This window comes from Salmo salar, chromosome ssa04, assembly GCF_905237065.1.
Source record: "Salmo salar chromosome ssa04, Ssal_v3.1, whole genome shotgun sequence".
Lineage (NCBI taxonomy): Eukaryota > Metazoa > Chordata > Actinopteri > Salmoniformes > Salmonidae > Salmo > Salmo salar.
In genome coordinates this window covers 89699867-89725044 of record NC_059445.1, presented here as the reverse complement: position 1 = coordinate 89725044, position 25178 = coordinate 89699867, and the positions used below count along the sequence as shown (strand labels likewise).

At 42.1% G+C, this 25178-nt stretch overlaps 1 protein-coding gene across 1 annotated transcript in view; it reads left to right on the top strand.

The window, feature by feature from the left end:
• The window catches only part of LOC106604063 (transcriptional coactivator YAP1), an 87380-nt gene that overhangs the window by 24786 nt on the left and 37416 nt on the right, over positions 1–25178 (top strand). Inside the window, exons 5-7 of the mRNA XM_045717505.1 lie at positions 3208–3362; positions 13035–13108; positions 13281–13381. Coding sequence (XP_045573461.1) covers positions 3208–3362; positions 13035–13108; positions 13281–13381 — 330 coding nt within the window. The remainder of the gene's footprint in view (positions 1–3207; positions 3363–13034; positions 13109–13280; positions 13382–25178) is intronic.

Genomic DNA, 25178 nt, shown 5'->3' with positions numbered 1-25178 from the left:
CCCTTCCTAACCCCTGACCCTGTCTCCCTCCCTGACATTAACCCCTGACCCTGTCTCCCTCCCTAACCCCGGACCCTGTCTCCCTCCCTGACATTAACCCCTGACCCTGTCTCCCTCCCTAACCCCTGACCCTGTCTCCCTCCCTAACATTAACCCCTGACCCTGTCCTCCCTCCCTAACATTAACCCCTGACCCTGTCTCCCTCCCTAACCCCTGACCCTGTCTCCCTCCCTAACATTAACCCCTGACCCTGTCTTCCTCCCTGACATTAACCCCTGACCCTGTCTCCCTCCCTGACATTAACCCCTGACCCTGTCTCCCTCCCTAACATTAACCCCTGACCCTGTCTTCCTCCCTGACATTAACCCCTGACCCTGTCTCCCTCCCTAACATTAACCCCTGACCCTGTGTCCCTCCCTAACAGTAACCCCTGACCCTGTCCTCCCTCCCTAACATTAACCCCTGACCCTGTCTCCCTCCCTAACATTAACCCCGACCCTGTCTCCCTCCTAACCTCTGACCCTGTCTCCCTCCCTAACATTAACCCCTGACCCTGTCTCCCTCCCTAACATTAACCCCTGACCCTGTCCTCCCTCCCTAACCTCTGACCCTGTCTCCCTCCCTGACCTCTGACCCTGTCCTCCCTCCCTAACCTCTGACCCTGTCTCCCCCCCTGACCCTGTCTCCCTCCTAACCTCTGACCCTGTCTCCCCCCTGACCCTGTCTCCCTCCCTGACCTCTGACCCTGTCCTCCCTCCCTAACCTCTGACCCTGTCTCCCTCCTAACCTCTGACCCTGTCTCCCTCCCTGACATTAACCCCTGACCCTGTCTCCCTCCCTAACATTAACCCCCTGACCCTGTCTTCCTCCCTAACATTAACCTCTGACCCTGTCTCCCTTCCTAAACCCCTGACCCTGTCCTCCCTCCCTGACATTAACCCCTGACCCTGTCTCCCTCCCTAACCCCGGACCCTGTCTCCCTCCCTGACATTAACCCCTGACCCTGTCTTCCTCCCTGACATTAACCCCTGACCCTGTCTTCCTCCCTAAACCCCTGACCCTGTCTCCTTCCTAAACCCCTGACCCTGTCTCCCTCCCTGACATTAACCCCTGACCCTGTCTCCCTCCCTAACCCCGGACCCTGTCTCCCTCCCTGAATTAACCCCTGACCCTGTCTCCCTCCCTAAACCCCTGACCCTGTCTCCCTCCCTAACATTAACCCCTGACCCTGTCCTCCCTCCCTAACATTAACCCCTGACCCTGTCTCCCTCCCTAACCCCTGACCCTGTCTCCCTCCCTAACATTAACCCCTGACCCTGTCTTCCTCCCTGACATTAACCCCTGACCCTGTCTCCCTCCCTGACATTAACCCCTGACCCTGTCTCCCTCCCTAACATTAACCCCTGACCCTGTCTTCCTCCCTAACATTAACCCCTGACCCTGTCTCCCTCCCTAACATTAACCCCTGACCCTGTCTCCCTCCCTAACATTAACCCCTGACCCTGTCCTCCCTCCCTAACATTAACCCCTGACCCTGTCTCCCTCCCTAACATTAACCCCGACCCTGTCTCCCTCCCTAACCTCTGACCCTGTCTCCCTCCCTAACATTAACCCCTGACCCTGTCTCCCTCCCTAACATTAACCCCTGACCCTGTCCTCCCTCCCTAACCTCTGACCCTGTCTCCCTCCCTGACCTCTGACCCTGTCCTCCCTCCCTAACCTCTGACCCTGTCTCCCCCCCCTGACCCTGTCTCCCTCCCTAACCTCTGACCCTGTCTCCCCCCTGACCCTGTCTCCCTCCCTGACCTCTGACCCTGTCCTCCCTCCCTAACCTCTGACCCTGTCTCCCTCCCTAACCTCTGACCCTGTCTCCCTCCCTGACATTAACCTCTGACCCTGTCTCCCTCCCTAACATTAACCCCTGACCCTGTCTTCCTCCCTAACATTAACCTCTGACCCTGTCTCCCTCCCTAACATTAACCCCTGACCCTGTCCTCCCTCCCTAACCCCTGACCCTGTCTCCCTCCCTCCCTAACCTCTGACCCTGTCCTCCCTCCCTGACCCTGTCTCCCTCCCTAACCTCTGACCCTGTCCTCCCTCCCTAACCTCTGACCCTGTCCTCCCTCCCTCCCTAACCTCTGACCCTGTCCTCCCTCCCTAACCCTGTCTCCCTCCCTAACCTCTGACCCTGTCTCCCTCCCTAACCTCTGACCCTGTCTCCCTCCCTAACCTCTGACCCTGTCCTCCCTCCCTAACCTCTGACCCTGTCCTCCCTCCCTCCCTAACCTCTGACCCTGTCCTCCCTCCCTAACCCTGTCTCCCTCCCTAACCTCTGACCCTGTCTCCCTCCCTAACCTCTGACCCTGTCCTCCCTCCCTAACCTCTGACCCTGTCCTCCCTCCCTGTCCTAACCTCTGACCCTGTCCTCCCTCCCTAACCTCTGACCCTGTCTCCCTCCCTAACCTACCTGACCCTGTCCTCCCTCCCTAACCTCTGACCCTGTCCTCCCTCCCATAACCTCTGACCCTGTCCTCCCTCCCTAAGCTCTGACCCTGTCCTCCCTCCCTAACCTCTGACCCTGTCCTCCCTCCCTAACCTCTGACCCTGTCCCCCTCCCTAACATTAACCCGTGACCCTGTCTTCCTCCCTAACATTAACCTCTGACCCTGTCTCCCTCCCTAACATTAACCCCTGACCCTGTCCTCCCTCCCTAAGCCCTGACCCTGTCTCCCTCCCTAACCTCTGACCCTGTCCTCCCTCCCTATGACCCTGTCTCCCTCCCTAACCTCTGACCCTGTCTCCCTCCCTAACCTCTGACCCTGTCCTCCCTCCCTAACCTCTGACCCTGTCCTCCCTCCCTCCCTAACCTCTGACCCTGTCCTCCCTCCCTAACCCTGTCACCCTCCCTAACCTCTGACCCTGTCCTCCCTCCCTAACCTCTGACCCTGTCCTCCCTCCCTGACCCTGTCTCCCTCCCTAACCTCTGACCCTGTCTCCCTCCCTAACCTCTGACCCTGTCCTCCCTCCCTAACCTCTGACCCTGTCTCCCTCCCTAACCTCTGACCCTGTCTCCCTCCCTAACCTCTGACCCTGTCTCCCTCCCTAACCTCTGACCCTGTCCTCCCTCCCTAACCTCTGACCCTGTCCTCCCTCCCTAACCTCTGACCCTGTCTCACTCCCTAACCTCTGACCCTGTCCTCCCTCCAGTCCAGAGTGCTGTAGCCCAGGTGAAGCCCTCAACCCTGACCTCTGACCCGGTTGGCATTGCGACAGTGGTAACCAAGCGCAGGCAGCAGCTGCAGGTGGAGAAGGACAGGCTGAGGCGGAAACAACAGGACCTGGCCCGTCCAATCAGAGTACAGGTCAGGGGTCAAACACACTGGAATATATATGGGTATTATGTTCTATACTGTGCCTTCAGAAAGTATTCACACCCCTTGACTTTTACCACATTTTATTACAAAGTGGGTTTAAAATGCATTTCATTGTCTTTAAAAAAAAATGTTTGTCAACAATCTATACAATATACTCTAATGTCAAAGTGGAACAAAAATTCGAACGTTTGTAAAACATTTATGAAAAATAAAACACTAATCAAATGTGTTTATAAAGCCCTTCTATCAGCTGATACAGTGAGGGGAAAAAAGTATTTGATCCCCTGCTGATTTTGTACGTTTGCCCACAGACAAAGAAATGATCAGTCTATAATTTTAATGGTAGGTTTATTTGAACAGTGAGAGACAGAATAACACCAAAAAAATCCAGAAAAACGCATGTCTAAAATGTTATAAATTGATTTGCATTTTAATGAGGGAAATAAGTATTTGACCCCCTCTCAATCAGAAAGATTTCTGGCTCCCAGGTGTCTTTTATACAGGTAACGAGCTGAGATTAGGAGCACACTCTTAAAGGGAGTGCTCCTAATCTCAGATTGTTACCTTAATAAAAGACACCTGTCCACAGAAGCAATCAATCAGAATCCAAACTCTCCACCATGGCCAAGACCAAAGAGCTCTCCAAGGATGTCAGGGACAAGATTGTAGACCTACACAAGGCTGGAATGGGCTACAAGACCATCGCCAAGCAGCTTGGTGAGAAGGTGACAACAGTTGGTGCGATTATTCGCAAATGGAAGAAACACAAAATAACTGTCATCTCCTTCGGCCTGGGGCTCCATGCAAGATCTCACCTCGTGAAGTTGCAATGATCATGAGAACGGTGAGGAATAGAGCCCAGAACTACACGGGAGGATCTTGTCAATGATCTCAAGGCAGCTGGGACCATAGTCACCAAGAAAACAATTGGTAACACACTACGCCGTGAAGGACTGAAATCCTGCAGCGCCCACAAGGTCCCCCTGCTCAAGAAAGCACATATACATGCCCGTCTGAAGTTTGCCAATGAACATCTGAATGATTCAGAGGACAACTGGGTGAAAGTGTTGTGGTCATATGAGACCAAAGTGGAGCTCTTTGGCATCAACTCAACTCGCCGTGTTTGGAGGAGGAGGAATGCTGCCTATGACCCCAAGAACACCATCCCCACCGTCAAACATGGAGGTGGAAACATTATGCTTTGGGGGTGTTTTTCTGCTAAGGGGACAGGACAACTTCACCACATCAAAGGGACGATGGACGGGGCCATGTACCGTCAAATCTTGGGTGAGAACCTCCTTCCCTCAGCCAGGGCATTGAAAATGGGTCGTGGATGGGTAATCCAGCATGACAATGACCCAAAACACACGGCCAAGGCAACAAAGGAGTGGCTCAAGAAGAAGCACATTAAGGTCCTGGAGTGGCCTAGCCAGTCTCCAGACTTTAATCCTATAGAAAATCTGTGGAGGGAGCTGAAGGTTCGAGTTGCCAAACGCCAGCCTCGAAACCTTAATGACTTGGAGAAGATCTTCAAAGAGGAGTGGGACAAAATCCCTCCTGAGATGTGTGCCAACCTGGTGGCCAACTACAAGAAACGTCTGACCTCTGTGATTGCCAACAAGGGTTTTGCCACCAAGTACTAAGTCATGTTTTGCAGAGGGGTCAAATACTTATTTCCCTCATGAAAATGCAAATCATTTTATAACATTTTTGACATGCGATTTTCTGGATTTTTGTTGTTGTTATTCTGTCTCTCACTGTTCAAATAAACCTACCATTAAAATTATAGACTGATCATTTCTTTGTCAGTGGGCAAACGTACAAAATCAGCAGGGGATCAAATACTTTTTTCCCTCACTGTATATCAAAGTGCTGTACAGAAACCCAGCCTAAAACCCCAAACAGCAAGCAATGCAGGTGTAGAAGCACGGTGGCTAGGAAAAACTCCCTAGAAAGGCCAAAACCTAGGAAGAAACCTAGAGAGGAACCAGGCTATGAGGGGTGGCCAGTCCTCTTCTGGCTGTACTGGGTAGAGAGGAACCAGGCTATGAGGGATGGCCAGTCCTCTTCTGGCTGTGCCGGGTGGAGATCATAACAGAACATGGCCAAGATGTTTAAATGTTCATAAATGACCAGCAGGGTCAGATAATAATAATCATAGTAGTTGTCGAGGGTGCAACAGGTCAGCACCACAGGAGTAAATTACATTTACATTTTACAGACACTCTTATCCAGAGCGACTTACGGTAGTGAATACATACATTTCATACAATTATTATTTTTTTTGATTGATGTCAGTTGGCTTTTCATAGCCAATCATTGAGAATATCTCTACCGCTCATGCTGTCTCGAGAGAGTAATATACACTATATATACAAAAGTATGTGGACGCCCCTTCAAAACAGTGGATTTGGCTATTTCAGCCACACCCGGTGCTGACAGGTGTATAAAATCGAGCACACAGCCATGCAATCTCCATAGACAAACATTGGCAGTAGAATGGCCTGTACTGAAGAGTCTCAGTGATTTTCAAAATGGCGCCGTCTTAGGATGCCACTTTTCCATCAAAGTCAGTTCTTCAAATTTCGGCCCTGCTAGAGCTGCCCCCCTGGTCAGTTGTTAGTGCTGTTATTGGGAAGTGGAAACATCTCGGAGCAACAACGGCTCAGCCGGGAAGTGGTAGGCCACATTAAGCTCCCAGGACAGGACCACTGAAGTGCGTGGCGTGTGAAATCGTCTGTCCTCAGTTGCAACGACGGACAAATCTGGGTTTGGCGGTTGCCAGGATAACACTACCTGCCCCAATGCATAGTGCCAACTGTAAAGTTTGGTGGAGGAGGGATAATGGTCTGGGGCTGGTTCGGGTTAGGTCTTCTAGTTCCAGTGAAGGGAAATCTGAACGATACAGCATACAATGACATTCTAGATGATTCTGTGCTTCCAACTTTGTGGCAGTCTTGGGAAGGCCCTTTCCTGTTTCAGCGTGACAATGCCACCCTGCACAAAGAGAGGTCCATACAGAAATTGTATGTCAAGATCGATGTGGAAGAACTTGACTGGCCTGCACAGAGCCCTGACCTCAACCCCATCGAACACCTTTGGGATGAATTGGAACGGCGGCTGCGAGCCAGGCCCTAATCGCCCAACATCAGTGCCCGACCTCACCTCTTATGGCTGAATGGAAGCAAGTCCCCGCAGCAATGTTCCAACATCTAGTGGAAAGCCTTCCCAGAAGAGTGGAGGCTGTTGTAGCAGCAATGTTCCAACATCTAGTGGAAAGCCTTCCCAGAAGAGTGGAGGCTGTTATAGCAGCAATGTTCCAACATCTAGTGGAAAGCCTTCCCAGAAGAGTGGAGGCTGTTATAGCAGCAATGTTCCAACATCTAGTGGAAAGCCTTCCCAGAAGAGTGGAGGCTGTTATAGCAGCAATGTTCCAACATCTAGTGGAAAGCCTTCCCAGAAGAGTGGAGGCTGTTATAGCAGCAATGTTCCAACATCTAGTGGAAAGCCTTCCCAGAAGAGTGGAGGCTGTTATAGCAGCAATGTTCCAACATCTAGTGGAAAGCCTTCCCAGAAGAGTGGAGGCTGTTATAGCAGCAATGTTCCTACATCTAGTGGAAAGCCTTCCCAGAAGAGTGGAGGCTGTTATAGCAGCAATGTTCCAACATCTAGTGGAAAGCCTTCCCAGAAGAGTGGAGGCTGTTAAAGCAGCAAAGGGGGGGACCAACTCCATATTAATGTATTATTTATTTATTTTATTTAACCTTTATTTAACTAGGCAAGTCAGTTGAGAATAAATTCTTATTTACAGTGACGGCCTACCCCAGCCAAACCCGGACGATGCTGGGTCAATTGTGCGCCCGCCCTATGGGACTCCCAATCACGGCCGGTTGTGATACAGCCTGGATTCGAACCAGGGTGTCTGTAGTGACGCCTCTAGCACTGGCACAGCCTTAGAGCGCTGTGCCACTTGGGAGCCCAAGATTTTGGAATGAAATGTTCGATGAGCAGGTATCCACATACAGTTACACATTCAGTTCTCTGAACCAGTGTATTCGGCTCTCTGAACCAGTGTATTCGGCTCTCTGAACCAGTGTATTCGGCTCTCTGAACCAGTGTATTCGGCTCTCTGAACCAGTGTATTCGGCTCTCTGAACCAGTGTATTCGGCTCTCTGAACCAGTGTATTCGGCTCTCTGAACCAGTGTATTCGGCTCTCTGAACCAGTGTATTCGGTTCTCTGAACCAGTGTATTCGGCTCTCTGAACCAGTGTATTCGGCTCTCTGAACCAGTGTATTCGGTTCTCTGAACCAGTGTATTCGGCTCTCTGAACCAGTGTATTCAGTTCTCTGAACCAGTGTATTCGGCTCTCTGAACCAGTGTATTCGGCTCTCTGAACCAGTGTATTCGGCTCTCTGAACCAGTGTATTCGGCTCTCTGAACCAGTGTATTCGGCTCTCTGAACTAGTACATCTTTGACAGTGATTACAGCTGTGAGTCTCTAAGAGCTTTGCACTGCATTGTTCAGTATTTGCCCATTTATTCTTTTAAAAACAAGTTGTTTGTTGATCATTGCTAGACAGCCATTTTCAAATCTTGCCATTGATTTTCAAGCCGTTTTTAAGTTAAAACTGTAACTCAGCCACTCAGGAACATTCAATGTCGTCTTGGTAAGCAACTACAGTGTAGATTTGGCCTTGTGTTTCTTGTTATTGTCCTGCTGAAAAGTGAATTCATCTCCCAGTGTCTGTTGGAAAGCAGACTGAACCAGGTTTTCCTCTAGGATTTTGCCTGTGCTTAGCTCTATTTTGTTTATTTTTATCCCAAAAAACTCCCTAGTCCTTGCGGATGACAAACATACCCATAACATGATGCAGCCACCACTATGCTTGAAAATATGAAGAGTGATACTCAGTAATGTGTTGTTGGATTCGCCCCAAACATAAAGCATTGTATTCAGGATATAAAGTTAATTCCTTTGCCATATTTTACTTTAGTGCCTTGTTGCAAACAGGATGCATATTTTGGAATATATTTATTCTGTACAGGCTTCCCTCCTCTTTTCACTCTATCATTTAGTTTAGTATTGTGGACACCTATTAATTGAAATGCATTCCAGGTGACTACCTCATGAAACTGGTTGAGATAATTCCCAGAGTGTGCAAAGCTGTCAAAGGGTGTCTTTGAAGAATGTCAAATACTCAGTTATATACACTTTTTTGGTTACTACATGATTCCTTATGTGTTATTTCATAGTTTTGATGTCTTCACTATTATTCTACAATGTAGAAAATTATAAAAATAAAGAAAAACCCTTGAATGAGTATGTGTGACCAAACTTTTGACCAGTAGTGTGTGTGTGTATATACAGTTGAAGTCGGAAGTTTACATACACTTAGGTTGGAGTCATTAAAACTAGATTTTCAACCACTCCACAAATGTCTTGTTAACAAACTATAGTTTTGGCAAGTCGGTTAGGACATCTACTTTGTGCATGACACAAGTAATTTTTCCAACAATTGTTTACAGACAGATTATTTCACTTATAATTCACTGTTGATTAAATTGTTTTTTCCCCTCATCAATCTACTCACAATACCCCCTAATGACAAAGCAAAAACAGGATTATATACATTTTTGCAAATATATAAATAAAACAATACTGAAATATACCATTTACATAAGTATTCTGACCCTTTACTCAGTATTTTGCTGAAGCACCTTTGGCAGTGATTACAGCCTCAAGTCTTCTTGGGTATGACGCTACAAGCTTGGCACACCTGTATTTGCAGAGTTTCTCCCATTCTTCTCTGCAGATCCTCTCAAGCTCTGTCAGGTTGGATGGGGAGTGTCGCTGCACAGCTATTTTCACTATTTTCTCTCCAGAGATGTTCGATCGGGTTCACGTCCGGGCTCTGGCTGGGCCAGTCGAGGACATTCAGAGACTTGTCCCGAAGCCACTCCTGCGTAGTCTTGGCTGTGTACTTAGTGTCGTTGTCTTGTTGGAAGGTGAACCTTCGCCCCAGTCTGAGGACCTGAGTGCTCTGGAGCAGGTTTTTGTCAAGGATCTCTGTACTTTGCTCTGTTCATCTTTTCCTCGATCCTGACTAGTCTCCCAGTCCCTGCTGCTGAAAAAACATCCCCACAGCATGATGCTGCCACCACCATGCTTCACCGTAGGGATGGTGCCAGGTTTCCTCCAGACGTGACGCTTGGCATTCAGGCCCAAGAGTTAGTTCTTAGTTTCATCAGACCAGATAATCTTGTTTCTCAAGATCTGAGAGTCCTTTAGGTGCCTTTTAGCAAACTCCAAGCGGGCTGTCATGTGCCTTTTACTGAGGAGTGGCTTCCGTTCTGCCACTCTACCATAAAGACCTGATTGGTGGATTGCTGCAGAGATGGTTGTCCTTCTGGAAAGTTTTTACATCTCCACAGAGGAACTCTAGAGATCTGTCAGAGTGACCATCGGGTTCTTGGTCACCTCCCTGACCAAGGCCCTTCTCCCCTGATTGCTCAGTTTGGCCGGGCAGCCAGCTCTAGGAAGAGTCTTGGTGGTTCCAAACTTCTTCCATTTAAAAATGATGGAGGCCACTGAGTTCTTGGGGACCTTCAAGGCTGCAAAAAAAATGTGGTACCCTACCCTTCTCCAGATCGGGGCGGCAGGTAGCCTAGTGGTTAGAGTGTTGGGCCAGTAACCAGCAGGTAGCCTAGTGATTAGAGCGTTGGGCCAGTAACCAGCAGGTAGCCTAGTGGTTAGAGTGTAGGGCCAGTAACCAGCAGGTAGCCTAGTGGTTAGAGCATTGGGCCAGTCGACAGCAGATAGCCTAGTGGTTAGAGTGTAGGGCCAGTAACCAGCAGGTAGCCTAGTGGTTAGAGCGTTGGGCCAGTAACCAGCAGGTAGCCTAGTGGTTAGAGCGTTGGGCCAGTAACTAGCAGGTAGCCTAGTGGTTAGAGCGTAGAGGCGGCAGGTAGCCTAGTGGTTAGAGCGTTGGGCCAGTAAACAGCAGGTAGCCTAGTGGTTAGAGCGTTGGACTAGTAACCAGCTGGTAGCCTAGTGGTTAGAGCATTGGGCCAGTAACCAGCAGGTAGCCTAGTGGTTAGAGTGTTGGGCCAGTAGCCAGCAGGTAGCATAGTGGTTAGAGTGTTGGACCAGTAACCAGCAGGTAGCCTAGTGGTTAGAGTGTTGGGCCAGTAACCAGCAGGTAGCCTAGTGGTTAGAGCGTTGGGCCAGTAACCAGCAGGTAGCCTAGTGGTTAGAGCGTTGGACCAGTAACCAGCAGGTAGCCTAGTGGGTAGAGCGTTGGACCAGTAACCAGCAGGTAGCCTAGTGATTAGAGCGTTGGGCCAGTAACCAGCAGGTAGCCTAGTGGTTAGAGTGTAGGGCCAGTAACCAGCAGGTAGCCTAGTTGTTAGAGTGTTGGGCCAGTAACCAGCAGTTAGCCTAGTGATTAGAGCGTTGGGCCAGTAACCAGCAGGTAGCCTAGTGGTTAGAGCGTTGGGCCAGTAACCAGCAGGTAGCCTAGTGGTTAGAGCGTTGGGCCAGTAAACAGCAGGTAGCCTAGTGGTTAGAGCGTTGGACTAGTAACCAGCTGGTAGCCTAGTGGTTAGAGCATTGGGCCAGTAACCAGCAGGTAGCCTAGTGGTTAGAGTGTTGGGCCAGTAACCAGCAGGTAGCCTAGTGATTAGAGCGTTGGGCCAGTAACCAGCAGGTAGCCTAGTGGTTAGAGCGTTGGGCCAGTAACCAGCAGGTAGCCTAGTGGTTAGAGTGTTGGGCCAGTAACCAGCAGGTAGCCTAGTGGTTAGAGTGTTGGGCCAGTAACCAGCAGGTAGCCTAGTGGTTAGAGCGCTGAGCCTGTAACCAGCAGGTAGCCTAGTGGTTAGAGCATTGGGCCAGTAACCAGCAGGTAGCCTAGAGGTTAGAGCGCTGAGCCTGTAACCAGCAGGTAGCCTAGTGGTTAGAGTGTTGGGCCAGTAACCAGCAGGTAGCCTAGTGGTTAGAGCGCTGAGCCTGTAACCAGCAGGTAGCCTAGTGGTTAGAGTGTTGGGCCAGTAACCAGCAGGTAGCCTGGTGGTTAGAGCGTTGGAGTAGTAACCAGCAGGTAGCCTAGTGGTTAGAGTGTAGGGCCAGTAACCAGCAGGTAGCCTAGTGATTAGAGCGTTGGGCCAGTAACCAGCAGGTAGCCTAGTGGTTAGAGCGTTGGGCCAGTAACCAGCAGGTAGCCTAGTGGTTAGAGTGTTGGGCCAGTAACCAGCAGGTAGCCTAGTGGTTAGAGTGTTGGGCCAGTAACCAGCAGGTAGCCTAGTGGTTAGAGCGCTGAGCCTGTAACCAGCAGGTAGCCTAGTGGTTAGAGCATTGGGCCAGTAACCAGCAGGTAGCCTAGTGGTTAGAGCGCTGAGCCTGTAACCAGCAGGTAGCCTAGGTGGTTAGAGCGTTGGGCCAGTAACCAGCAGGTAGCCTAGTTGTTAGAGCGTTGGGCCAGTAACCAGCAGGTAGCCTAGTGGTTAGAGTGTTGGGCCAGTAACCAGCAGGTAGCCTAGTGGTTAGAGCGCTGAGCCTGTAACCAGCAGGTAGCCTGGTGGTTAGAGCGTTGGACTAGTAACCAGCAGGTAGCCTAGTGGTTAGAGTGTAGGGCCAGTAACCAGCAGGTAGCCTAGTGGTTAGAGCGTTTGACCAGTAACCAGCAGGTAGCCTAGTGGTTAGCATTGGACCAGTAACCAGCAGGTAGCCTAGTGGTTAGAGCATTGGACCAGTAACCTGCAGGTAGCCTAGTGGTTAGAACGTTGGGCCAGTAACCAGCAGGTAGCCTAGTGGTTAGAGCGTTGGACTAGTAACCGAAAGGTTGCTAGATCAAATCCCTGAGCTGACAAGGTAAAAATCTGTCGTTCTGCCCCTGAACAAGGCAGTTAACCCACTGTTCCTAGGCCGTCATTGTAAAGAAGTATTTGTTCTTAACTGACTTGCCCAGTTAAATAAAGGTTAAATAAAAATACAAAATGTAAATCTGTGCCTCGACACAATCCTGTCTCTGAGCTCTAAGGACAATTCCTTCAACCTCATGGCTTGGTTTTTGCTCTGACATGCACTGTCAACTGTGAGACCTTTATATAGACAGGTGTGAGTCTTTCCAAATCACGTCCAATCAATTGAAGTTACCACAGGTGGACTCCAATCAAGTTGTAGAAACATCTCAAGGATGATCAATGGAAACAGGATGCACCTGAGCTCAATTTATAGTCTCATAGCAAAGGGTCTGAATACTTATGTAAATAAGTAATACATTTGCAAAAATTTCTAAAAACCTGTTTTCACTTTGTCATTATGGAGGTATTGTGATGTCATTATGGAGGTATTGTGATGTCATTATGGAGGTATTGTGATGTCATTATGGAGGTATTGTGTAGATTGATGCGGGAAAATAATTATTGAATACATTTTTGAATAAAGCTGTAACAACAAAATGAATACTTTCCGAATGCACTGTATATGTGTGTGTAAATATGTTGAGTTATTTATTTAAAATGTTTTTATTGTAACAGCAAAGTACCAGTAGAGATTTTAATATCAGTTGTTTTTAAAGAACCAATAATAATAATAATACTGGAAGTAAAATAAAGTAAACTAGTAATAAATAATTAATAAATAATGTTAACCCCTGTCAGGATGTGGCGGTGAGGAGTGGACTGGAGCATGATGGGAAAATGAGGAACAACCATGTAGACCCCGCCCTCAACGGGTGAGTCTGCCTGCATGTCTGCCTGCCTGCCTGCCTGCCTGCCTGTCTGTCTGTCTGTCTGTCTGTCTGTCTGTCTGTCTGTCTGTCTGTCTGTAGATTTATACACTTCCAAAATAAATATTTATACGTTTTAGCCAATATTACCACTGTGTGTGTTGGTTACTGCTTGTAGGGCCCACTCCCGTAACCAGAGTGCTGACAGTGGTCTGAGTGGCAGCAGCTTCACACGGACTCCTGACGACCTGCTGAACACTGTGGAACTCATGGATACAGGTAACACACACACCTTGGTTTAAATGGGACTATTTTAAAGGTCAAATACAATAATGTTATTTATCACTTCGTCAACAACAGGACTAACAGTGAAATGCTTGGTAACTGACCGGTTACCATAGTCACCACATTAATATATACTGACAGGTTACCATAGTGACCACATTAATATATACTGACAGGTTACCATAGTCACATTAATATATACTGACAGGTTACCATAGTCACATTAATATATACTGACAGGTTACCATAGTCACCACATTAATATATACTGAGAGGTTACCATAGTCACCACATTAATATATACTGACAGGTTACCATAGTCACCACATGAATATATACTGACAGGTTACCATAGTCACCACATTAATATATACTGACAGGTTACCATAGTCACCACATGAATATATACTGACAGGTTACCATAGTCACCACATGAATATATACTGACAGGTTACCATAGTCACCACATGAATATATACTGACAGGTTACCATAGTCACCACATTAATATATACTGACAGGTTACCATAGTCACCACATTAATATATACTGACAGGTTACCATAGTCACCACATTAATATATACTGACAGGTTACCATAGTCACCACATTAATATATACTGACAGGTTACCATAGTCACCACATATATACTGACAGGTTACCATAGTCACCACATTAATATATACTGACAGGTTACCATAGTCACCACATTAATATATACTGACAGGTTACCATAGTCACCACATTAATATATACTGACAGGTTACCATAGTCACCACATTAATATATACTGACAGGTTACCATAGTCACCACATTAATATATACTGACAGGTTACCATAGTCACCACATTAATATATACTGATAGGTTACCATAGTCACATGAATATATACTGACAGGTTACCATAGTCACCACATTAATATATACTGACAGGTTACCATAGTCGTCACATTAATATACACTGACAGGTTACCATAGTAACATTAATTTACACTGACAGGTTACCATAGTCACCACATTAATATATACTGACAGGTTACATAGTCACCACATTAATATATACTGACAGGTTACCATAGTCACATTAATATATACTGACAGGTTACCATAGTCACCACATTCATATATACTGACAGGTTACCATAGTCACCACATTAATATATACTGACAGGTTACCATAGTCACCACATTAATATATACTGACAGGTTACCATAGTCACCACATTAATATATACTGACAGGTTACCATAGTCACCACATTAATATATACTGACAGGTTACCATAGTCACCACATTAATATATACTGACAGGTTACCATAGTCACCACATTAATATATACTGACAGGTTACCATAGTCACCACATTAATATATACTGACAGGTTACCATAGTCACCACATTAATATATACTGACAGGTTACCATAGTCACCACATTAATATATACTGACAGGTTACCATAGTCACCACATTAATATATACTGACAGGTTACCATAGTCACCACATTAATATACTGACAGGTTACCATAGTCACCACATTAATATATACTGACAGGTTACCATAGTCACCACATTAATATATACTGACAGGTTACCATAGTCACCACATTAATATATACTGACAGGTTACCATAGTCACCACATTAATATATACTGACAGGTTACCATAGTCACCACATTAATATATACTGACAGGTTACCATAGTCACCACATTAATATATACTGACAGGTTACCATAGTCACCACATTAATATATACTGACAGGTTACCATAGTCACACATTAATATATACTGACAGGTTACCATAGTCACCACATTAATATATACTGACAGGTTACCATAGTCGCACATTAATATATACTGACAGGTTACCATAGTCACCACATTAATATATACTGACAGGTTACCATAGTCACCACATTAATATATACTGACAGGTTACCATAGTCACCACATTAATATATACTGACAGGTTACCATAGTCACATTAATATATACTGACAGGTTACCATAGTCACCACATTAATATATACTGACAGGTTACCATAGTCACCACATTAATATATACTGACAGGTTACCATAGTCACCACATTAATATATACTGACAGGTTACCATAGTCACCACATTAATAAATACTGACCGGTTACCATAGTCACCACATTAATATATACTGACAGGTTACCATAGTCACATTAATATACACTGACAGGTTACCATAGTCACATTAATATATACTGACAGGTTACCATAGTCACCACATTAATATATACTGACAGGTTACCATAGTCACCACATTAATATATACTGACAGGTTACCATAGTCACCACATTAATATATACTGACAGGTTACCATAGTCACCACATTAATATATACTGACAGGTTACCATAGTCACCACATTAATATATACTGACAGGTTACCATAGTCACCACATTAATATATACTGACAGGTTACCATAGTCACCACATTAATATATACTGACAGGTTACCATAGTCACCACATTAATATATACTGACAGGTTACCATAGTCACCACATTAATATATACTGACAGGTTACCATAGTCACCACATTAATATATACTGACAGGTTACCATAGTCACCACATTAATATATACTGACAGGTTACCATAGTCACCACATTAATATATACTGACAGGTTACCATAGTCACCACATTAATATATACTGACAGGTTACCATAGTCACCACATTAATATATACTGACAGGTTACCATAGTCACCACATTAATATATACTGACAGGTTACCATAGTCACCACATTAATATATACTGACAGGTTACCATAGTCACCACATTAATATATACTGACAGGTTACCATAGTCACCACATTAATATATACTGACAGGTTACCATAGTCACCACATTAATATATACTGACAGGTTACCATAGTCACCACATTAATATATACTGACAGGTTACCATAGTCACCACATTAATATATACTGACAGGTTACCATAGTCACCACATTAATATATACTGACAGGTTACCATAGTCACCACATTAATATATACTGACAGGTTACCATAGTCACATTAATATATACTGACAGGTTACCATAGTCACCACATTAATATATACTGACAGGTTACCATAGTCACATTAATATATACTGACAGGTTACCATAGTCACCACATTAATATATACTGACAGGTTACCATAGTCACCACATTAATATATACTGACAGGTTACCATAGTCACCACATTAATATATACTGACAGGTTACCATAGTCACCACATTAATATATACTGACAGGTTACCATAGTCACCACATTAATATATACTGACAGGTTACCATAGTCACCACATTAATATATACTGACAGGTTACCATAGTCACCACATTAATATATACTGACAGGTTACCATAGTCACCACATTAATATATACTGACAGGTTACCATAGTCACCATTAATATATACTGACAGGTTACCATAGTCACCACATTAATATATACTGACAGGTTACCATAGTCACCACATTAATATATACTGACAGGTTACCATAGTCACCACATTAATATATACTGACAGGTTACCATAGTCACCACATTAATATATACTGACAGGTTACCATAGTCACACATTAATATATACTGACAGGTTACCATAGTCACCACATTAATATATACTGACAGGTTACCATAGTCACCACATTAATATATACTGACAGGTTACCATAGTCACCACATTAATATATACTGACAGGTTACCATAGTCACCACATTAATATATACTGACAGGTTACCATAGTCACCACATTAATATATACTGACAGGTTACCATAGTCACCACATTAATATATACTGACAGGTTACCATAGTCACCACATTAATATATACTGACAGGTTACCATAGTCACCACATTAATATATACTGACAGGTTACCATAGTCACCACATTAATATATACTGACAGGTTACCATAGTCACCACATTAATATATACTGACAGGTTACCATAGTCACCACATTAATATATACTGACAGGTTACCATAGTCACCACATTAATATATACTGACAGGTTACCATAGTCACCACATTAATATATACTGACAGGTTACCATAGTCACCACATTAATATATACTGACAGGTTACCATAGTCACCACATTAATATATACTGACAGGTTACCATAGTCACCACATTAATATATACTGACAGGTTACCATAGTCACCACATTAATATATACTGACAGGTTACCATAGTCACCACATTAATATATACTGACAGGTTACCATAGTCACCACATTAATATATACTGACAGGTTACCATAGTCACCACATTAATATATACTGACAGGTTACCATAGTCACCACATTAATATATACTGACAGGTTACCATAGTCACCACATTAATATATACTGACAGGTTACCATAGTCACCACATTAATATATACTGACAGGTTACCATAGTCACCACATTAATATATACTGACAGGTTACCATAGTCACCACATTAATATATACTGACAGGTTACCATAGTCACCACATTAATATATACTGACAGGTTACCATAGTCACCACATTAATATATACTGACAGGTTACCATAGTCACCACATTAATATATACTGACAGGTTACCATAGTCACCACATTAATATATACTGACAGGTTACCATAGTCACCACATTAATATATACTGACAGGTTACCATAGTCACCACATTAATATATACTGACAGGTTACCATAGTCACCACATTAATATATACTGACAGGTTACCATAGTCACCACATTAATATATACTGACAGGTTACCATAGTCACCACATTAATATATACTGACAGGTTACCATAGTCACCACATTAATATATACTGACAGGTTACCATAGTCACCACATTAATATATACTGACAGGTTACCATAGTCACCACATTAATATATACTGACAGGTTACCATAGTCACCACATTAATATATACTGACAGGTTACCATAGTCACCACATTAATATATACTGACAGGTTACCATAGTCACCACATTAATATACACTGACAGGTTACCATAGTCACCACATTAATATATACTGACAGGTTACCATAGTCACCACATTAATATATACTGACAGGTTACCATAGTCACCACATTAATATATACTGACAGGTTACCATAGTCACCACATTAATATATACTGACAGGTTACCATAGTCACCACATTAATATATACTGACAGGTTACCATAGTCACCACATTAATATATACTGACAGGTTACCATAGTCACCACATTAATATATACTGACAGGTTACCATAGTCACCACATTAATATATACTGACAGGTTACCATAGTCACCACATTAATATATACTGACAGGTTACCATAGTCACCACATTAATATATACTGACAGGTTACCATAGTCACCACATTAATATATACTGACAGGTTACCATAGTCACCACATTAATATATACTGACAGGTTACCATAGTCACACATTAATATATACTGACAGGTTACCATAGTCACCACATTAATATATACTGACAGGTTACCATAGTCACCACATTAATATATACTGACAGGTTACCATAGTCACCACATTAATATATACTGACAGGTTACCATAGTCACCACATTAATATATACTGACAGGTTACCATAGTCACCACATTAATATATACTGACAGGTTACCATAGTCACCACATTAATATATACTGACAGGTTACCATAGTCACCACATTAATATATACTGACAGGTTACCATAGTCACCATTAATATATACTGACAGGTTACCATAGTCACCACATTAATATATACTGACAGGTTACCATAGTCACCACATTAATATATACTGACAGGTTACCATAGTCACCACATTAATATATACTGACAGGTTACCATAGTCACCACATTAATATATACTGACAGGTTACCATAGTCACACATTAATATATACTGACAGGTTACCATAGTCACCACATTAATATATACTGACAGGTTACCATAGTCACATTAATATATACTGACAGGTTACCATAGTCACATTAATATATACAGACAGGTTACCATAGTCACCACATTAATATATACTGACAGGTTACCATAGTCACCACATTCATATATACTGACAGGTTACCATAGTCACCACATTCATATATACTGACAGGTTACCATAGTCACCACATTAATATATACTGACAGGTTACCACAGTCACATTAATATATACTGACAGGTTACCATAGTCACCACATTAATATATACTGACAGGTTACCATAGTCACCACATTAATATATACTGACAGGTTACCATAGTCACCACATTAATATATACTGACAGGTTACCATAGTCACCACATTAATATATACTGACAGGTTACCATAGTCACCACATTAATATATACTGACAGGTTACCATATTCACCACATTAATATATACTGACAGGTTACCATAGTCACCACATTAATATATACTGACAGGTTACCATAGTCACCACATTAATATATACTGACAGGTTACCATAGTCACCACATTAATATATACTGACAGGTTACCATAGTCACCACATTAATATATACTGACAGGTTACCATAGTCACCACATTAATATATACTGACAGGTTACCATAGTCACCACATTAATATATACTGACAGGTTACCATAGTCACCACATTAATATATACTGACAGGTTACCATAGTCACCACATTAATATATACTGACAGGTTACCATAGTCACCACATTAATATATACTGACAGGTTACCATAGTCACCACATTAATATATACTGACAGGTTACCATAGTCACATTAATATATACTGACAGGTTACCATAGTCACCACATTAATATATACTGACAGGTTACCATAGTCACATTAATATATACTGACAGGTTACCATAGTCACATTAATATATACTGACAGGTTACCATAGTCACACTTAATATATACTGACAGGTTACCATAGTCAACATTAATATACACTGACAGGTTACCATAGTCACCATTAATATATACTGACAGGTTACCATAGTCACCACATTAATATATACTGACAGGTTACCATAGTCACCACATTCATATATACTGACAGGTTACCATAGTCACCACATTAATATATACTGACAGGTTACCATAGTCACCACATTAATATATACTGACAGGTTACCATAGTCACCACATTAATATATACTGACAGGTTACCATAGTCACCACATTAATATATACTGACAGGTTACCATAGTCACCACATTAATATATACTGACAGGTTACCATAGTCACATTAATATACACTGACAGGTTACCATAGTAACATTAATATACACTGACAGGTTACCATAGTCACATTAATATATACTGACAGGTTACCATAGTCACCACATTAATATATACTGACAGGTTACCATAGTCACCACATTAATATATACTGACAGGTTACCATAGTCACCACATTAATATATACTGACAGGTTACCATAGTCACCACATTAATATATACTGACAGGTTACCATAGTAACATTACTATACACTGACAGGTTACCATAGTCACCACATTAATATATACTGACAGGTTACCATAGTCACCACATTAATATACACTGACAGGTTACCATAGTCACCACATTAATATACACTGACAGGTTACCATAGTCACCACATTAATATACACTGACAGGTTACCATAGTCACCACATTAATATATACTGACAGGTTACCATAGTCACCACATTAATATATACTGACAGGTTACCATAGTCACCACATTAATATATACTGACAGGTTACCATAGTCACCACATTCATATATACTGACAGGTTACCATAGTCACCACATTAATATATACTGACAGGTTACCATAGTCACCACATTAATATATACTGACAGGTTACCATAGTCACCACATTAATATATACTGACAGGTTACCATAGTCACCACATTCATATTTACTGACAGGTTACCATAGTCACCACATTCATATATACTGACAGGTTACCATAGTCACATTAATATATATTGACAGGTTACCATAGTCACATTAATATATACTGACAGGTTACCATAGTCACCACATTAATATATACTGACAGGTTACCATAGTCACCACATTAATATATACTGACAGGTTACCATAGTCACCACATTAATATATACTGACAGGTTACCATAGTCACCACATTAATATATACTGACAGGTTACCATAGTCACCACATGAATATATACTGACAGGTTACCATAGTCACCACATGAATATATACTGACAGGTTACCATAGTACCACATTAATATACACTGACAGGTTACCATATTCACCACATTAATATATACTGACAGGTTACCATAGTCACCACATTAATATATACTGACAGGTTACCATAGTCACCACATTAATATATACTGACAGGTTACCATAGTCACATTAATATATACTGACAGGTTACCATAGTCACCACATTAATATATACTGACAGGTTACCATAGTCACCACATTAATATATACTGACAGGTTACCATAGTCACCACATTAATATATACTGACAGGTTACCATAGTCACCACATTAATATATACTGACAGGTTACCATAGTCACCACATTACTATATACTGACAGGTTACCATAGTCACCACATTAATATATACTGACAGGTTACCATAGTCACCACATTAATATATACTGACAGGTTACCATAGTCACCACATTAATATATACTGACAGGTTACCATAGTCACCACATTAATATATACTGACATGTTACCATAGTCACATTAATATATACTGACAGGTTACTATAGTCACCACATTCATATATACTGACAGGTTACCACAGTCACATTAATATATACTGACAGGTTACCATAGTCACCACATTAATATATACTGACAGGTTACCATAGTCACCACATTAATATATACTGACAGGTTACCATAGTCACCACATTAATATATACTGACAGGTTACCATAGTCACCACATTCATATATACTGCCAGGTTACCACAGTCACATTAATATATACTGACAGGTTACCACAGTCACATTAATATATACTGACAGGTTACCATAGTCACATTAATATATACTGACAGGTTACCATAGTCACCACATTAATATATACTGACAGGTTACCATAGTCACCACATTAATATATACTGACAGGTTACCATAGTCACCACATTAATATATACTGACAGGTTACCATAGTCACCACATTAATATATACTGACAGGTTACCACAGTCACCCATTAATATATACTGACAGGTTACCACAGTCACCATTAATATATACTGACAGGTTACCATAGTCACCACATTAATATATACTGACAGGTTACCATAGTCACCACATTAATATATACTGACAGGTTACCATAGTCACCACATTAATATATACTGACAGGTTACCATAGTCGCCACATTAATATATACTGACAGGTTACCATAGTCACCACATTAATATACACTGACAGGTTACCACAGTCACATTAATATATACTGACAGGTTACCACATTCACATTAATATATACTGACAGGTTACCATAGTCACCACATTAATATATACTGACAGGTTACCATAGTCACCACATTAATATATACTGACAGGTTACCATAGTCACCACATTAATATATACTGACAGGTTACCATAGTCACCACATTAATATATACTGACAGGTTACCATAGTCACCACATTAATATATACTGACAGGTTACCATAGTCACCACATTAATATATACTGACAGGTTACCATAGTCACCACATTAATATATACTGACAGGTTACCATAGTCGCCACATTAATATATACTGACAGGTTACCATAGTCACCACATTAATATACACTGACAGGTTACCACAGTCACATTAATATATACTGACAGGTTACCACATTCACATTAATATATACTGACAGGTTACCATAGTCACCACATTAATATATACTGACAGGTTACCATAGTCACACTTAATATATACTGACAGGTTACCATAGTCACCACATTAATATATACTGACAGGTTACCATAGTCACCATTAATATATACTGACAGGTTACCATAGTAACATTAATATACACTGACAGGTTACCATAGTCACATTAATATATACTGACAGGTTACCACAGTCACATTAATATATACTGACAGGTTACCATAGTAACATTAATATATACTGACAGGTTACCATAGTCACCACATTAATATATACTGACAGGTTACCATAGTCACATTAATATATACTGACAGTTTACCATAGTCACATTAAGATATACTGACAGGTTACCATAGTAACCACATTAATATATACTGACAGGTTACCATAGTCACCACATTAATATATACTGACAGGTTACCATAGTCACCACATTAATATATACTGACAGGTTACCATAGTAACCACATTCATATATACTGCCAGGTTACCACAGTCACATTAATATATACTGACAGGTTACCATAGTCACATTAATATATACTGACAGGTTACCATAGTCACCACATTAATATATACTGACAGGTTACCATAGTCACCACATTAATATATACTGACAGGTTACCATAGTCACCACATTAATATATACTGACAGGTTACCATAGTCGCCACATTAATATATACTGACAGGTTACCATAGTCACCACATTAATATACACTGACAGGTTACCATAGTCACCATTAATATATACTGACAGGTTACCACATTCACATTAATATATACTGACAGGTTACCATAGTCACCACATTAATATATACTGACAGGTTACCATAGTCACATTAATATATACTGACAGGTTACCATAGTCACCACATTAATATATACTGACAGGTTACCATAGTCACATTAATATACACTGACAGGTTACCATAGTAACATTAATATACACTGACAGGTTACCATAGTCACATTAATATATACTGACAGGTTACCACAGTCACATTAATATATACTGACAGGTTACCATAGTAACATTAATATATACTGACAGGTTACCATAGTCACCACATTAATATATACTGACAGGTTACCATAGTCACATTAATATATACTGACAGTTTACCATAGTCACATTAAGATATACTGACAGGTTACCATAGTCACCACATTAATATATACTGACAGGTTACCATAGTCACCACATTAATATATACTGACAGGTTACCATAGTCACCACATTAATATATACTGACAGGTTACCATAGTCGCCACATTAATATATACTGACAGGTTACCATAGTCACCACATTAATATACACTGACAGGTTACCACAGTCACATTAATATATACTGACAGGTTACCACATTCACATTAATATATACTGACAGGTTACCATAGTCACCACATTAATATATACTGACAGGTTACCATAGTCACATTAATATATACTGACAGGTTACCATAGTCACCACATTAATATATACTGACAGGTTACCATAGTCACATTAATATACACTGACAGGTTACCATAGTAACATTAATATACACTGACAGGTTACCATAGTCACCACATTAATATATACTGACAGGTTACCATAGTCACCACATTCATATTTACTGACAGGTTACCATAGTCACATTAATATATACTGACAGGTTACCACAGTCACATTAATATATACTGACAGGTTACCATAGTAACATTAATATATACTGACAGGTTACCATAGTCACCACATTAATATATACTGACAGGTTACCATAGTCACATTAATATATACTGACAGTTTACCATAGTCACATTAAGATATACTGACAGGTTACCATAGTCACCACATTAATATATACTGACAGGTTACCATAGTCACCACATTAATATATAC